At 72.1% G+C, this 16,453-nt stretch overlaps 4 protein-coding genes across 5 annotated transcripts; 3 read left to right on the top strand and 1 right to left on the bottom strand.

Moving 5' to 3' along the window:
- The first annotated feature begins 5,653 nt into the window (after positions 1 to 5,653).
- On the top strand, positions 5,654 to 6,635 carry LOC121113217 (skin secretory protein xP2-like). Its single transcript, XM_040699774.2, has one exon. It carries the CDS (start codon positions 6,078 to 6,080, stop codon positions 6,633 to 6,635), a length of 558 nt encoding a protein of 185 aa, XP_040555708.1. The 5' UTR covers positions 5,654 to 6,077.
- On the top strand, positions 6,587 to 11,472 carry LOC121106475 (T cell leukemia homeobox 2). 2 transcript variants are annotated; one of them, XM_025150311.3, is made up of 3 exons: positions 6,587 to 7,048; positions 9,546 to 9,783; positions 9,932 to 11,472. In XM_025150311.3, the coding sequence occupies exons 1-3, from the start codon at positions 6,649 to 6,651 to the stop codon at positions 10,146 to 10,148; spliced, it is 855 nt and encodes a 284-aa protein (XP_025006079.2). In that variant the 5' UTR covers positions 6,587 to 6,648; the 3' UTR covers positions 10,149 to 11,472. The 2 variants fall into 2 exon arrangements, with proteins under 2 accessions (XP_025006079.2, XP_040555707.2); XM_040699773.2 differs by lacking the exon at positions 6,587 to 7,048 and having other exon boundaries at positions 8,196 to 9,783; positions 9,932 to 11,350.
- TLX2 (T-cell leukemia homeobox 2) lies at positions 11,463 to 12,676 on the top strand. The gene is made up of 3 exons (XM_040699775.2): positions 11,463 to 11,753; positions 12,083 to 12,207; positions 12,281 to 12,676. Exons 1-3 carry the CDS (start codon positions 11,499 to 11,501, stop codon positions 12,330 to 12,332), a joined length of 432 nt encoding a protein of 143 aa, XP_040555709.1. The 5' UTR covers positions 11,463 to 11,498; the 3' UTR covers positions 12,333 to 12,676.
- A 360-nt stretch (positions 12,677 to 13,036) lies between these two features.
- LOC101747944 (interleukin-12 subunit beta-like) lies at positions 13,037 to 15,446 on the bottom strand. The gene is made up of 6 exons (XM_025150449.3): positions 15,304 to 15,446; positions 14,964 to 15,033; positions 14,557 to 14,778; positions 14,120 to 14,228; positions 13,621 to 14,053; positions 13,037 to 13,268 (listed from the first exon to the last, which is right to left on the bottom strand). Exons 2-6 carry the CDS (start codon positions 15,031 to 15,033, stop codon positions 13,110 to 13,112), a joined length of 993 nt encoding a protein of 330 aa, XP_025006217.3. The 5' UTR covers positions 15,304 to 15,446; the 3' UTR covers positions 13,037 to 13,109.
- Positions 15,447 to 16,453: the final 1,007 nt, after the last annotated feature.

Genomic DNA, 16,453 nt, shown 5'->3' on the forward strand with positions numbered 1-16,453 from the left:
GCCGGACACGGAGCGCGGGGCGGCCCGGGACCCGCAGCGGCTCCGCTCTGCTGCTTCGGTCCGGGCTCGGCTGGGCGGCGCAGGGCTCTGCACCCCCACGGTGCCCGCGGGAGCCGTGCGACCTCCGCTCGTTGATCGGGTGTGCGGAACCGAGCGCCTCCGTCCGGTGGAAGATCCGGTGGAGCTGCGTTGGCCCGACACCGACCTGCGTGCCACAACCACCCCCGTCACACCGAGCCCTGGGTGCTGCTGGCCTAGCCGGGTCCTGCTGCCGGCCCACCCAGCTCCTCCTCATCCCGATCACACTCCCCGAGCCCCGGTCCTGGGCACAGCTCCGGGCTCGGCCCCGGCCGCCTCAGCTCCGCCACGTCCCAGTCAGCCCACTTTGGCTCTATGCCTGGGCTGGGTAGGGCTGGCCAGGCTGGCTTTGCTCCCCACATCCGTGTGTTCCATGTCCGGCCCTGCCGTGCATCCCCTGGTGAGTCGCTGAGCTGTCAGCCATCCCCCCCCCCACGTCCCTCCGTCCTCCATCACCCCCAGCCCAGGAGGGGAATCCGGGAGCTCCGGGGGGGGACCCATGAAAGCCCCTCCGCTGCTGGTCGGAGCCTGCCCCATCCCCGACCCCGTCCTTGCTGGGCGGTGAGAAATGAGGCAGGGGCCGGGGTGACTGCCCGTGTCTGAGGAGGGCGCGGGAGGGCCCGGCCCCATTTGTACCTGCCAGGAGCAGTTCCTGGGAGGGACGGCCGTGCTGGGGGGCTGCGAGGGTCACAGCTGGGCCAGCACAGCCCTGGGGCCAAGCAGCATCACTCACTGCCAGCACCGTCCTGCACCACGTGCCGGCACCGGGCTGAGGACCAGCAGCACCCCGACAGCAGCACTGTGCTGAGGGTGGGCACTCAGCACCGCACCGAGCGTCGCAGCGGGTGCCACGGCCTGGAGCCACGGGCTGGTGGTTGGAATAGGTGATCTCTGTGGTCTTTCCGACCATAATGACTCCATGAGCGCAACCTCCTCACTGTGCAGCTTCCAGCACACGTGCCCTGCACGCTCCCTGGCATGTCCAGCCACGTGTGTGGTGCCCACATGCAGCCTTTCACCCCACTGTCTTCTCGGCCACCCGAGTCAGACCGTGACCCAGGCGGTGGCCGTGGTGGTGATCCCGGGGCTGCTGGGGCTCAGCTGGGACGGGACAGGCCTGGAAAGGGGCCACAGGGATGGGCACCGAGGGGAGCCCAGCTGCGCGTGGGATTGCTCACCTGGGGACGTGCAATACTCTGTCCTGAGTGTGCCGTCCCCACGCCCTCGTGGTGCAATGGGCTGTCTGGCACGAGTGCCCCTGCATTGCACACCTCTGTGCCCGGCACAGTTGTCACCTCACACTGCTCGTGCCCAGACACCTCCTGGCACGGCCGGCAGCGCCACGCTGGGCAGAAGCACGGCTGAGGAGTGGTGTGCAGTGCCGTGGGGATGGGGTCGAGGGGGCCGAGGGCTGCAGTGGCGACCGATGCGCCCCACCGACCGTTTGCAGCCCGGCACCGCGGGGCCGCGCGGCTCCATCCGCAGATACATAATTAATGCCCCCCTGAGCTCCGCGGGGCTGCGGGGCGGGCCGGGGCTTTTAGCGGAGACCTGCTCAAATATTCAGCTCCATTTCCGCCGCGCGGGGCTGGGCGGCTCCTTCTGGTAAGCGCTGCGGGGGCTTTCCCGGCCCTGGGGTGCGGGGCGGGCGGGCCGTGCCCGGCGCGGGGGCACCGTGCTGAGTCCGGAGCACTCGGGGTGGCATAGAGCAGCAGCGCTCCGGGCCGGGGGTGCCCATCCCGCTGCCGCCCCCGGTGCCGTCGGCCCTTCCCCGGCCTCAGCGCGGGGCCCCCAGCCCCACACCAGGACTAGCCCCACACCACGACCAGCCCCACACCAGGACCAACCCCGCGAGTCCCGGTGCTGGGGGGCGCCGGAGGCGGCCGGCGCCGGGGGGTTCGTGGCAGCGCGGCCGCTGGGCGCGGGGCGGGGGGCTCGAGGGGGGGGCTGGGCACCGCTTATGGACTGAACTCCCTGCCTAATGCACCTGATTGGATTTGCAGAATCCAATTACCTGCCCTCGGCCTTTGATAACGAGGTTCTGAGCGACGGTTTCTGTCAACGGCCCCGCGGCAGCGAGAGCTGCGGGCACCCGGCACCCCCCGGCCCGCGCAGCCCCGGCCCGCCGGGCAGAGCCCGCAGCCTCGACGGGGGGGGGCGGGGGTGGGGGCACCGAATCCCCCAGGGTCACCCGACCCCCGCGGGGATGGGGGCAGCGGGAGGCCGGGATGGGACGCGCCGCACACACTGCAGGACCGGGGGCTGCGCACCCCCCTCCCGCTTTTCCGCTCCCCCAGCACCCCACACCCGGCCCCACGGCCCCACTGGCGCAGTCAGAAGCTTTGGGGCCTCGGCTGTAGACCCCGCTGACTGCAGCGGGGTTCCCCCCGCACCCCTCAGGGCAGAGGGTCCTGCTCCGCTCCGCCCCCCCGCGCCCCGCCCCCTGCTCCCGTCCCACAGAGCTGCCGGAGAGGGACGCGGAGGGACTGCAGCGCCCACGCTGCCCCCGGCCCGGAGCTCCCCGTTCCCCAGAGGCCGCCCCGAGCCCCATCTCCGCGCCCCCCGCCCCGCCCCGCGGCCGCAGCCCGGCGCGGAGCGCACCCGCGCAGAGTGGGGCAGACGCGCACCGCTCCCCGTCGCGCAGAGCTCCTCCCCGAGGGCGCTGCGCAGACGCCGACGGTCACCGCGGTGACGTCCGACCGGAGCGGCTTCGGCCGTCGGGGGCCGTCGGGGCGCGGTGTGCGGGGCGCGGTGTGCGGGGCCGTGGCCGCGCGGTGCAGCTGCCCGAGGGCTCGGCCCGGCCCGGCGCTACCCGTCGTTACCGGGGGGAGCGAAGCGTGCGTGCCACCGCGTCACCCCCGCACCCAGCGGCTGCCAGTGCCCGGCCCGGGGCCGGCGGGTGCGGGGCACCGGGAGTGTTTCATGCGGTTAAGAAGTGTCTGATTGAGGCAGGAGGCGCCAGCAGCTCCCACGGGAGCCGCAAGTCAAGGACTGGAGGACCAAATGCAGGCTAAAGTAATCCAATCTGGGCTGGCTTCATCTAATTAGCCCAGAATTAACCCAGCAGCCAGAGAGGAGCTGACTGTCCCTACAGTTTGCCAGCGGGTTTGGGGGGGAAGCGGGAGGAAGAAGGGGACGTCCAGCGATAATGAGATTAGAGGGGGAGCGGGCGGGAGAGGGCGGCTTGGCAGCAGCTCCCGGTGGTAACGTGGGGCCCGGCCAGGCCTCCGCCGCTTAATCGCCGCGCGCTGGAGCGGCTGTCAGCGGTGAGGGGCGGGCAGCGGCCCGCGGCACTCCGTCCTGCCCCCGGCAGAGCGCCCCAGCCCGGCAGGGAGCCGTGCGGGGCACGGGGACATCGGCGCGGGGCTGCGGGGCTCCATCAGCTGCAGAGCGGCAGCCCGGGGAGGGGGAGGGCGCGGGGTGGGGGCTGCCGGAGAGGTTCTGCGGGGGGCGGCTGCGCTGATGGGAGAGCCGTGGGAAGGAAGGGATCTGTGCGTGCATCCCCACGGCTGTGCCACGGGTCGGGCACCCTGCGGGCTGCGGGGTGCTGCAGGGCAGCGGGATGTTGGGGCGCAGCTCTGCTCAGCGTGCGGGCCCTGTGGGAGCGGTGCGGCTCCGGCGGCAGCAGGGCCTGGTGCTGCAGTCACTGCGGGCAGCGTCGTGGCACTGAGGGCTGATTTTCCACACTGGCCCGTGCGAGTGCCCCTCTGCCCCGTCCTCTCGCCGCTGTCAGCGCCACGCGGGTGGCAGCCAAGGGGGGAGATCGGGGGGGCCGTGTGCTGGAACCCACAGGGGTGTGAGCTGTGGGCGGGGGGCGACGAGCAGAGTTCTGTCTGAGCGCATCGGGCTGTTCCCAGCCCCGTCCCATTGCGGGTGTGTGAGAGGGTCCCTCACCGAAGCCCCACGGCGCACGCAGCACTCAGACACCGGGCAGAGCCGTGGGGCAGCCTGGTGGTGCCTCACAGCCCCGGCTGCTGCTGTGTGAGGGTCACGGGGCGAACAGGGAGATGCCGCTGGGGCGGCCTTGGGGCCCGTGGGGATTCCTGGAAAGAGAACCCCGGGCCGCAGTGGCACCGGTCTCACTGAGCGCCCCCTGTTCCGGCACCGCCCGAGGGCTCGGGCTTCTCCCGGTCCCCCGCCCTGGACTGAGCTCCCCGCTCCGCGTGCCGCCCCGGCCCCCCCGCCGTCGCCAGACCCCGCATCGCCCCCAGCTCTGCCTCCCGCCCTGAGGGGGTCGGGGTCGGTGGGCACCGCAGCGGGGCCGGGATGCGCTCTGCAGCTCCCGCGGGCGCGGGGCGGAGGTGGCGGTGACACGGGCAGGTGCCGCGGGGCCCATCCCCTGCCCCCCAATCCATCTCCCGGACCGCGCGGCATTCCAGCCCCTGGGCGCTTCCACACAGCTGCCTCCCGCTCTCGGTTTAATTAACCCGCTGCCGCCCGCTCCCTTCCCCGGCACGAGGCGTTTCCTCCCCGCACCTGCGGGCTGCAGTGCTGCGGGTCGGGGCGCGCTGTCCCCCCCACCGCTGCACGCGCGGGACCCGCACCATGGGCACCATTGGCACCGGGGAGCTCCGGGCGGGGGGGGCAGCTCCTGCGGGGGCGTGGGAGGGTCCACGCTGTGCCTACCCACGTAGGGTGGGGTGAGCCCGGCGTGGGCCGGTGGGATGTGTGCGTGGGTACACGGGGGGGTTGTGTGGGTACGGGGAAGGGACCGTGGGGTGCGTGTGAGCGCAGCGGGAGTGGGCGCAGCTCTGGATAGTCTGAGTGGGTGCGTGTGTGCATCGTCACACTGTGCTCTGTGTGTCCGCTTGTGTGCGTGCACCAGGGCTGTGCAGGTGGCTCCGTGCACGCGGCTCTGTGCACGCGTGTGCAGCCGCGCTGAGCCGTGGGCTGCGCGTGTCTGCGTGCAGCTGTGGGTGTGCACGCGTGGGGCGGTGCCGCGGTGCGGAGCCGGGTGTGAGCACATCTGTGAGTAAGTGTGTGTATACCCATGCTGCACTCTGCGCATCACTGCGCTGTTCTGCAGGGTGTGCAAACACACGTGTGTTAGGCTGAGTCCCACCGCGGTGTTTGTGTGTGTGTGTGTTTGTGCCCCCCCACACAGCACTCAGCGCAGCCCCACTCCCCGTGGAGCAGCGCGTCCCGCTGGGCCCGGCTCCGCCCGGTGCCCCCGAGCCCTGCAGTGCCCTCGGGCCGTGCCGTGCCCCCGGGGCGCAGCAGCTGCTGCTCCCGGTGCCGCCGTGATTTACAGGCGCAGCCCCGGTAATGTCATTTGCCCCAGACCGGTGGCGCCAGGGCGGACGGGCGGCCCCTCCCGCGCCGTCCCTTGCCCCGGGGACGTGACCCGCCGCCCTCGCCCTGAACCGGGACCCGGCACCCATCGGCCCGGACCCACCGAACCCGCGCCCGCGGCTCGGACCGATCGCGACAGTCGCCAAGGGCCCGGCCCGGTCCGCACTGCTCCGCGTTGGCCGCGACCGCCCGACGCGTGCCCGGTGTGCGGGTGGGCGCCGAGCCCGGGGCACTCTCCGTGGCAGATATGAGCCTCGCCAAGGGGCCCGGCTCCGGGCTCCGTGTCACCGGAGCAGAGTGGCCGTGGGACGCGGGTGCGCACTGTCGGCAACGACGGGTCCGCGGTAACCGGGTCCACATCGCCGGGAGCTGCGGCGGGGGGAGGGGAGGGCAAAAGCAGATCCGTGCGCCGGGAACGGTGGGCGCGGGGTCTGTTTGCTGCGGGGTCTGAAGGGCCGTGGTCGGTACGTGCGGACAGCGGCGGATGCGGGGAACGAAGCACCGGAGCGCCCCGGTATAACCGCACGCATAACGGCACCGGGGCCGCTCTGTGCGCCCCGGGACGCGCAAAGGTCTCCGTCCGGATAACGGCGCGGCCCCGACACGGCGGGGGAGGGCGGGTGGCGGCCCCGGCGCTGCTCTCCTTGAGCCCCGACGGCATCGGACGGGGCAGGGCGGTGGGTGGGGGTGCGCCGTGTCGCTGTCCGATGGGACCCTTCCATCGTTCCACCGCTCCGAGCCCGGCGGCTCTCCGGGCGGGGGGGACCGGGACGCGCCTCCTCCCCCACCGCGGCGCTTCCGACGGACCCCGACAGGCGACCCCGGAGACGCGCTGCCCGCGCCGAGCCGCGGCGGTGCGGGGGGATCCCGGCGGGCCGAGGGCCGGGCGCGGGGGTGGGGTGGAGGGCCCGGTGCCGAGGCCGGGGAGGGGGCCGGTGCCGGGGCGTGGCCCCGGGATGCGCGAGCCCCCGCCCCAGAGGGCGCGGGCTGTCCATCACGGGGCGCGGCCGCCAATCAGCGGGCGGGCGGCCGAGATTTTGGCAGCTCCAGATGGAGCGGGGCAGAAAAGCGCGTGCAGCCGGGGGGCCCCGCCGCGCCCCGCAGCCCGCAGCTCGCGGCCGCCAGCAGCCGCCTCCGCCGCGGGCCATGCCCCATTCCCTGCCCCGGCCTCGGCCACCGCCCGCCGCCCGCCGCCCCTCCCGCAGCGCCCCGCAGCCCGCGGCCGCGCCCCGCGCCTAGGCGGCCCCGCGATGCCCCGACTCTGAGCGCGGCGGGGCCATGGAGGCGGCGGCGGCGTTGGCGCGGGAGGGCGGCGGCGCGGCCCCCGCTCCCCACGAGCCCATCAGCTTCGGCATCGACCAGATCCTCAGCGGCCCGGAGCCCCCGGGCGGTGCGGGACCGGCGCGGGCTGCGGGAGAGCCCGACTACCCCGGGCTGTACGGCGGCAGCTACGGCCCCGCCTGCTCGCTCGGGTCCTACAACCTCAACATGAGCATGAACGTGAGCGTGAACGTGACCCCCGCGCCCGCCGCGCCGCCCGCCGGGGTCATCCGCGTCCCCGCGCACCGACCCGCGCCGCCCGCACCTCCCGCCGCCCCGCCGCCGGTGCCGGGGCTGTCGGGGCTCACCTTCCCCTGGATGGAGACCACGCGGCGCATCGCTAAGGATCGGCTCTCAGGTGAGCGCTCCGCTCCGACGGCTCTCGGCGGCTCCGACGGCGCGCGGTGCGGTGCGGCGCGGAGCGGCGGCTGAACGGGAACGGGAGAGGAGCGGGCGCAGCGGCTCAGAGCACGGGGACCGTCCGCGCCGGGCTCCGCCGTGCTGGAGGCGGCGGCGCTCCGCCGGTGCTGCGCGTGGTGCTGCCTCCACGGTGCGCCGGAGGCCGCGGAGCCGCCGAACGCCGCCGAGCCGCGGCACCGCGCACCGGGAAGCGGCCGCCGTCGGGGCCCGCGCGCTGTGGCTCCGGGTGGGCGCTGCCCCCCGGCGGCCTCGGTTCCCGTTTCCCGTTGGGGCCGGAGCTTCGCCGCAGCCGCTCCCTGCGACGCGCCGGGATGTCCCGTCGTGCTTCGGCTGCGGGCTCCGCAGCACCGACCTGTTACAACCGCGGGGCTGCGGCCCCGGCCCGGTCCCACCGGGAGGAGGGAGGCCGTGTGCGGAAACGGGGAGCAAAGATCCTGCGTGGGGGTGCACAGTGATACCCACCTATGTGTGGGAATGGGGCTGTGCGGGGAGCAGACACGGTGCGGTGTCTGTGGGGCTGGGGGCTTGCGCTGTGGGATGGCAGTGGGGCTGTGAGCCCACACTGCGGGGTGTCCGCAGGGCTGGAATCCTGACAGTGGGGTGTCTGTGAGGCTGTGAGTTCATGTTGTGGGGAGTCTGTGGAACTGGGGGCCTGCGCTGTGGGGCATCCGCATGGCTGGGGATGCAGTGGGGGGGGTTTGTGGGGCTGGGGATGTGGCGGGGAGGTGCTGGCATGGCTGTGAGCCCGTGCTGTGCTGTGGTCGTTGTGCTGGGTTGTGGGATGTGTTGGGAGGAGGACGGGGCTGTGTGGGATGTGCAGATCTGTGTGTGTGTGTACGGGGATGGATGCGGGGCTGCTGGATGCCGGGTTTGGGGTGCAGGCAGGGCTGGGGTGTGATGGAGCATTGGGGTGAGCGGTGGGGTGCGGTGCTGCCGATGGGGCCGTGTGTGGGGTGCTGTGGCTGGAGCAGCTCAGGGTGCTGAGATGAGGGTTCTGTGCCCCGGTGCAGAGGGTGTGGGGTGCTGGTGCCCGGTGCTCGGTGCCGGTGGGGTGAGTGAGGGGCTGCGAGCGTGGCTGAGTGCGGCTCCTTCCCAAGATGGCGGCACTGCCACGTCCGCAGCGCGGCCCTGTGTGGGGACGAGGGCGGTGGATGAGGCCGGGGCTGTGGGGGCTGTGGGGGCCGCAGGGGCTGGGCTCTGTGGGGTGGGAGGTCTCGGGGTATGGGGACCCATCGGGGCACCATCAGAGCCGGGTTCGCCTCCCGGCCCACCCGTTGGTGATGGAGCGCCGTCCCCGCGCATGGCCGGTGGTGACGTCCCCGTCTCCTGCCTGGCGCCAGCGGTGGGGGGACACGGCGGCCCCTCCCCGGCACGGGGTCTCCCAGCCGTGGCCATCACTCAGCGTTGGAGCCTTGGGGTGGTCTCGGGGCTGTCAGCATCTGTTTGCGGTGAGGGGCCGCCCCACGTGGGGAGGGGGCGCGGGGGCGTCAGTCCATCCCCCCGACTGTGCGGCTCCACCTGCACTGAGCGCTTCCGCCCCCGCCGCGGGCAGACGCCTTCCCACCATGCTGATGGGGTGCGGGGCACGGATGGTCCGTCCCTGGGGCCTGCTGCAGGGTCTGCCCCATGCCCCACATGCTTGGGGTGCTGGCGCCCCACGGCAGCCCCATGGCAGCCCCATCGACGCAGCGCTGCCCATGCGGTGCGGTGTTGGCGATGGCCATGGTGTCCTGGAGCTGTGGCTCAGCCGTGGGCCGCCTGTGCTGCACGCACGCAGTCCGGCTCCATCCTCCTCCCAGCCCTTTGCTGCCCTGATGCTCCCATGGCCCCATCCCCGTGTCCCTGTGGGAGGTGGCAGCCCCCTCCCCAAGCCCCCACCCCCAACAGCTGCGGGGCGGCCAACCCAGAGGCTGCTGCGTGCGAAGAGGAGACATCAGCTGCCTCTGATGGCCTCCGGGTCCCATCCCCTCCGCGGGGAGTGCTGGGAGGCGGCGGGGCTGCGGCACAGCGCGGTGCTGGGAACAGGGCCGGGTTTGTGCTGCCTGGAGCCCTCGCTGACCCTGGGAGTGGGACCGCTGTGCCACTGGGTGAGACTGGGGGTCCCGGCTGCCGGGTCCCCCCTCGGCCTCAGGGCGCACTTAGAGCCACGGCAGGAGCTGCACATGAGCCCACTGACGGCGTTTTGCGGTGCCGTGTGCTCTGTAGGATCAGGATGGGGGGTATCCCTCCTCGCCCCCTCCCCGCAGCTCCCACAGAGCTCCCATTCTGCTCTGCCCACGTCCCGGTCTGCGCTCAGTGCTGCCCATGGGCTGTGCCGCTCCGGCAGCGCCCTGCGGGGTGGTCTCGGCCCCATTCCCTGCCGATGGCTGAACCAAAGGACGGGGCTGTGCTGTGCTCCCCCCCCATCACTGCCGCTCGCCCCCCTCTGCCCACAGCCGCGCTTTCGCCCTTTGCGGCCACCCGGCGCATCGGGCACCCCTACCAGAACCGCACGCCGCCCAAGCGGAAGAAGCCGCGCACCTCCTTCAGCCGCGTGCAGATCTGCGAGCTGGAGAAGCGCTTCCACCGCCAGAAATACCTGGCGTCGGCCGAGAGAGCCACCCTGGCCAAGGCCCTCAAGATGACGGACGCGCAGGTCAAAACCTGGTTCCAGAACCGCCGCACCAAGTGGAGGTAACGGGGGGGTGGGGGGGGTTCGCCTGCAGCTCCTCCTGGTGCTGCTTGGCTGCTTTGCTCCATCCCGGCCGGGCCGGGGCGGTGGAGGTGCCGTCCCCGTGCATCCCTGCACCCCAACGCTCACCCCCCCGGGCTGTGTGTGCAGGAGGCAGACGGCGGAGGAGCGCGAGGCGGAGCGGCAGCAGGCCAACCGGCTGATGCTGCACCTGCAGCAGGAGGCCTTCCAGAAGAGCCTGAGCCAGCCGCTGCCGCAGGACCCGCTCTGCATGCACAACTCCTCGCTGTACGCCCTGCAGAACCTGCAGCCCTGGGCCGAGGACAATAAGGTGACATCCGTCTCAGGGGTGGCCTCCGTGGTCTGAGGGCGCTGCGTGGCGGAGGGGACCCCCTGAGCCCCTGAGGGCCCCGAACTGATCAGGAGGCGGCAGTGGGCGGTTCAGCCTGGAGGGCTGCCAGGCGGCCCCGTCACCCCGCGGCAGGGAGGGGAGGGGGCTGCTGCTTCCCGGTGCCATCCCGAGCGGCAGCCCCCTCCCCACACCGCATCTGGGCCCCCTCACTGCCCTGGTGGAGCGGCAGCCCCGGGCAGATGGACTCTGAGCTCTGCCCCCTCCCCCCCCCCCCCACCTCATCCCACGTGCCTCTGCCAGCCCGGACCCTCTGGGGGGGCCGCCCACCCCGTGCAGCTCCTCGGGGTCCGATCCCCCATCAGCAGCTCCACGTGCTGCGGCAGCGCCTCAGCGCCCATCCTGCCCAGAGAGGGCAGAGCCGGGGGTGGGGGTGGGATCCCCGCGGACTCTCACATTCCCGGTGCTGGAAACTCACTGCTGCCCCCGCTCGTTGTGGCGCGGCGTCTTATCCCGATGAGTCGGAGTTCTTCAGCTTTGGCTCCCAGCAGTGGGGTCCCGTCGCTGGCACAGCGTTCCCTGCACGCCGGACAGACGGAGTTTGTTGGCCACACGGGAGGGGCTCCCGGTGCTCCCGGTGCTCCCGGCCCCCGTCTGCAGCGCTGGGCCCGGACGATGGGCGCAGGGTCGCCCCACGTGGCAGCGGGTGGCAGCGGCCCCCCCCAGAAGCTGCCCCCGGGGCCACCTCTGCCTCCTCCCCACGCTGCGTCTCAGTGTGGGACTGAACTTTTGGTCTGGCACAGTGCGGACGATGCGGGCAGCGGCACTTCTGGGTCCCCCACTGTGTCCCAGCAGCGGGGTGCAGCCAGGCCAGGACTCGGGCAATGCAGGGCTGGGCCACGGGACCCTCCCCAGCCAGCTCCGGCCGGGGGCCCGCTGCTAATGGGGCTGAGGCCCCGACCCCAACCCTAATCGTGACCCCGATTTTGACCTTGACCTCCGGCTGACCCCAGCCCGGCCCCGCTGTCCGTGGTGCTGCCGGGACGCGACGGGGCGGACGGGAACGGAGGTCGTGCACCGGCACCCGCGGGGACGGCGGGGACCCCTGCCCGAACCGGGACCCCTCGAGGCGTACCGGGAGCCTGCGGTGCCGGCGGGACGCCGCCCGCCCCCGTCGGGTCTCGCGGCTCGTTGCGTTACGGACCGGGGGGGGCGGGCGGCGTCCCGCCGCTCCCGCGGCGCTCCCGGGAGGAGGCGGGGCCGCCGGTGCCGGTTTCCCGACGGCGGGATTGGCTGCGACTCCGTGACGCGGCCCGTCGGACCGGGAGGGGGGAGCCACCGCCGCCGCACCGCCGCAGAGCCGCCGGGATGAGCGCGGGCGGCCCCGGCGGGGGGGAGGACGGCCCGGGGGGCTGCGCGCTGGGCTGGTCCGGGCCCCGCTGCTCTCCCCGCTCCCGGGGCGGCGAGGCGGTGCTCCGCGCCCGCGCGGAGGCTGCGGGGTACCGGCGGCTGCTCCGCGCCCGCGCCGCGGAGGTGGAGGCGCTGCGCGGGGCCGTGGGAGCGCTGCATCGGCAGCTGGAGGGGCTCCGCGACCGGCGCAGCGGGGAGCTCGCCAAGTACCAGGTAACGGGCGGGGGGAGGGCTGGGGGTGCCCGGGGGAGTGGCCGCGAGGTGCGAGCGTGGGGGTGGTGCGCGATGGGGGTGGAGCGGGGGGGTCCCGGCGGTGGGGGGGGCCTCAGAGGAAGGGGAGTGGACGCTTGGGTTCGGAGGGGCTGAGTGCGGGGGTTGGGGACGCTTGGTTATGGGGGCGCGGGGTCTGGATGTGGGGAGCGCTGCCGTGGGGATGCAGCCGCAGCCGGGGGACGACGGGGGCCGGGAGGCGGGAGGGGGAGGGGAGGGGGTCCCGGGGTCCGGGTCGGGGTCCCGGGGTGGCGCTGACGGCCCGACCGCAGGAGCGGGTGGCGGAGCTGGAGCGGCAGATCGGCGAAGCGGAGCAGGAGATGGCGCGGTGCCTGCGGGAATACCCCGCGCTGCTGCGGCTGCGGATGGCGCTGGACGCGGAGATCGCCGCGTATCGGTACGGGGAGGGGGCGCGGGTGGGGGCGGGGGACGCGGCGGTCGCGGGGCTCAGCGGGACCCCTTTCTTGCAGGGAGATGCTGGAAGGGGAGGAGCTGCGCCTGGGTGCCGTGGTACCGCCGTGACGCGGCGCCCACCCCTTTGCTGCGGACCGGGGACCGCCGGGACCCCCCGGACTCCCGGCACCGGGCTGCTGCTCTGCGGGGCCCTCTGTGCCCCCCGCCCCTCTGGAGCGCCCTCCACTCCCGAGCCACGGGACCCCCGGACTCCTGGAACCCGGTCCTTCCGGACCTCTTTGCCACGGGACCCCTGGGCTCCGCAGACGCCCCCGGGAGGCCCCCACTCCCCAGCAGGACAGCGCCCCGGGCCGCACACTCTCACCAGCCTCTCCAGAGCGGCAGCAGGGCTGCAGTCCCGGCCCTGGCCCACACGGGAGCATCTCAATAAACGCCCCGTGGCATTACCCAGCGCCGAGCGCTCTGTGTGATGGGACGGCGACCCCTGGCAGCTCCCTGTGCGCGGGGCTGCGGCTGAGGCCGTGCCCAGGGCTGCTCCACGGCTGCGTGGTCTGTGGGCCATTCCCTGTCAGGGCCGCCGGGCTGCGGGGTCTGCGCTCATTCCCACCCACTGCAGCTCCCAACTGGAGCTGCAGGCTGGATGTCCTGCAGGGTGCCGAGGGGGTGGCAAAGCGGGGCTGGGAGCTCTAGGATCCAGAGCTCTGCTCGCCCCCACGCACCCCGACTGGGGTTTTTCACAGAAAAGCCAAACTCAACTCTTTTACAGAGGTTAAAGAAACCACTTCAATATAACATAAGTGGATGGGAACGTCGGCAGCGGGCAGCTCTGGCCTCCTCACCCCGGAGGTGCTGCCCCTCAGCCCCCAGCCCAGGGCTATGCGCCCCTCAGCCCCGCCACGGCCGGGCTGTGTCCACCTCCCGCCATCTGCTCCAGGGGCTCCAGGAGGTGTTGGTGTAGGTGTAGGGGTCCTGGCAGCTGATGCGCACCCGGCGCACGCGCTCCTGCAGGCTCATCTTCTCCGTGCCCTCCACAAAGGTGTCAACCTGCAAAGGGAGGTTTGGTCACGGCCTGGGGAGGGGCACCGGGACCACCGGAGGAGGTGGAGGTGCAGCGCTTGGAGCTGGGGGTACAGCAGTCGGGGGTTGTGGTTCTTCCCCATCCCAGGCAGCGATGCTGCCTCATTTAGGCAGTGCTGGGGGGAAGCAGAGGTGACAGCTGAGAGTGACAGCTTCCTAACCCCCCCCTTCTCCTTCCCCGGGGGTCACTGAGCACCGCTCCTAACAATGCTCCTGTGCTGAAGGAGAGGCCAGGCCGGGGCTTTGGTAGCGTGGGCAGGCTGGGTGCAGGGCGGTGTGGGTGGGGGGCAGCGGGGGTGTGGGCAGCCTGCCCTGTTACCTGGGTGCCGTTGGGGAGCTCGTACTGCAGCCAGTAGAGGAGGGCGAAGTAGGACTTGGGGAGCGGCCAGGAGGCGGGGGGGGCCCAGGCCAGGTGGAGCTGCCCCTCCCGAAGGTGCGCAGTCAGCTCCTGCGGGGGGTCGGGCCGCACTGCGGGCAGCAGAGCACAGCGGGGCTCAGCATGGGGCTGTGGCCCACTGGGGCTCCCAGGACCCCGACCCCACCCTGGGGACGTCTGTGGGCTGAGCTCACCAATATCACGGACAAAGAAGTAAATGGAGAAGTTGTAGAAGGAGGTGTATGAGATGCCCTCGAAGTGCAGCTGCAGCGGGCGCAGCTCCTCTGCGAAGGGGCAGAAGGAGGGGTCCGTGAAGTTGGCGCTGAATCGCCTGCCGTGCCTGGCTGCTGGCACCCAGTCCCCAACAGAGCCGTCGCTGTGCAGGAAGGCAGTGTGAGTGTGGGGAGCCCGCGGGGCCGGGGCTGGGGGCTGTCATACCCACCTGTGTGTGAGGCGGGCGCGGAAGACGGTGGAGTGGGACCCTATCCAGGAGCAGCGGAAGGAGCCGCGGTAGGAATCAGCCTGGCAGGAGGCGTTCCTGCCCTTCTCTCCTGACAGGGCCGGGGACAAAGGGTTGGGGTCTGTGGGGCTGAGCTGTGTGCCCTTCCCCAACCCATCCCACACAGCCCTGCCTGGGTGCATCCTCTGTCCTGCAGGCTGCAGCACGATCTTCCACCCGTGCTGCGTGTCAGGCAGGTCCCCTGCCTGCACCCACACTTGTTCCATCCATCCCCACCCTTCCCCATCACTTCACGTCTGTCTCCACCCTGCCCCATCACCCCACGTCTGCCCCATCCTGCCCAACATCTCACATCCCTCCCCACCCCTCTCTCCTGTCCCCGTGCCCCCATCATCCCACACCCCCCCAGCCCCAGGTACCGCTGTCCCCGACCACCACGTAGGTGCTGTCCAGCAGGACACCCCCAGCCCAGCAGCTGTAGTTGCCGGTGGCCGGCTGGTCCAAGCCGCGGATGGTGAGAGTCTGTCCCTCGGTCACAAGCTCAGCCATGGGCTCCGGCTCCCCGTTCTGTGTCCAGGTCACCTCCTGCCTCGAGGTGTTGCATTTCACCACCACATCCTGGTCCCTGTTCCCCACCAGAACTGGAGATGGAGTGCAGAGGCTGCGGTCAGTCTGTCACCTGCGCTGCGGTGGGGCAGGGTACCCCCCTCCCCGGGTACCACCCACCCACGGTCCCTGGCCTGCTCCATCACCCCCTATCCGCTCCCCATCCCTCCCTGCACCGGGTGACCCCCTCTGAAGCCCCCCCGGCTCCCCTTGCACTCACACTTCGGGGGGAAGGCAGTCAGGGCATCCGTAAGGGCGATGCACAGCGCCAGGAGCACCGGGACCATCATCTGTGGGGAGAGGGGCAGCGTCAGGGGACGCAGCGTTGGATCCCAGGAGGAGCGGTGCCGGGCCGCAGCCGTGCCGGGGCGCAGCCGTGCCGGGGTGCAGCGGGGGTGGGCAGAGCGAGCGGAGCCGGGGGCAGCGGCTGGGAAAGCACCGCTCGGTGGGCGGTGGGCGCAGCTCCCAGCCCTTCCCGGCACGGCCCCGGGCAGGGAGTGCCCGAGTGGGGCAGCAGCTTCCCGGCTCCCCGTCGCCCTTCAGAGACCCCCCCTTCCTACCTCTGCGTGCGCTGCTCCTGTTGGCTCTGAGGGTCGGGGAGCTGCCGTGTATATACCGAGCCGCGACCCCGCGGGGATGCCCCAAGGTGAAGGCAAACCGCAGCAGCATCACAGTTCTCAGAAGAGGAGAAAGCGGTGCAGGGCGGAGCTGAGGATCGGTACCCGCGTTCGGCTCCAGCCCAGCCGGCCTCGGTGTGAGCGCTGCTCGGAGAGGGGGCACCGTGAGCGCCACGCCGTGCCCCGGGCGAAGGGGCAGCGCGGGGCCGCTCGAGGCGGTGCTGGAGCTCCTCTGGTCCCGGCTCCCACCGGGTGCCCTCCAGCACGGGGATCCATAGGGGAGGGTTTTAGGGGGAGCACCTCCAGGGGAGCGAGGAAGGGATGGCAGAGCGTGGGGCAGTGCCCACCTCGGGGCTGTGCACCAAGGCAAGGACGCAGCCCTGGCAGTGGCCCCAGCCAGCACTGGAGAAGGGGCAGGGTGCACCCCTGGGTGGGAGCATCCCCTGTCCTGCCCTACTGCCCCCCTAAAGCGACAGGAACCACAGACACTGTAGCCCAGAGTCAGGTGTCCCCTCTCTGACAGCGCAGGATGGAGGACAGGTAGGTGCTGCCATCCCCAGCCGGAAGCAGGGACAGCTTCCACCGCACAAATTGGCTCCAGCACTGCAAGGGAGGCAGACGTGGGGCAGGAACACGGCTGGAAGGGAATAAGGGGCAGCAGGTGGTGGGGATAGGGATGAGGGGTGGCAGCCCTGGGCAGGGGGTGTCTGCAGGTCCCCATTCTGGGGGCACAGCGGTACCAGGCTGGGGATGGCAGCAGACACAGGCTGTCCTCATTGCTCCTGGTCACGTACTTTCTGGGGTTCCTAGAAAGCGAGGGGGAAGTTCGGATGCTGATGTGGCTGTGGGGAGGCTCAGCCACCACCCTCAGCCTTCGAGGTGCTGTGATGGAGGACGGAATCCCTGGGCCCCTTCCTGGGAACAGCAGAGCCCCATGCGTGGGCCAGAGGCAGGCAGGGGGGGCAGTGCCCGCTCAGTGCTGGGCCCCTCAGCCTTTGCTTGCCAGCCCCAAGCCCGTGCGAAGTGATGCAGGACTGGGACCTGATGGGGGGCTGGGGAACCCTCCGCGGCAGGAAGGGGGACCTTGACGACA

Source organism: Gallus gallus, chromosome 4 (assembly GCF_016699485.2).
Source record: "Gallus gallus isolate bGalGal1 chromosome 4, bGalGal1.mat.broiler.GRCg7b, whole genome shotgun sequence".
Taxonomy (NCBI): Eukaryota; Metazoa; Chordata; class Aves; order Galliformes; family Phasianidae; genus Gallus; species Gallus gallus.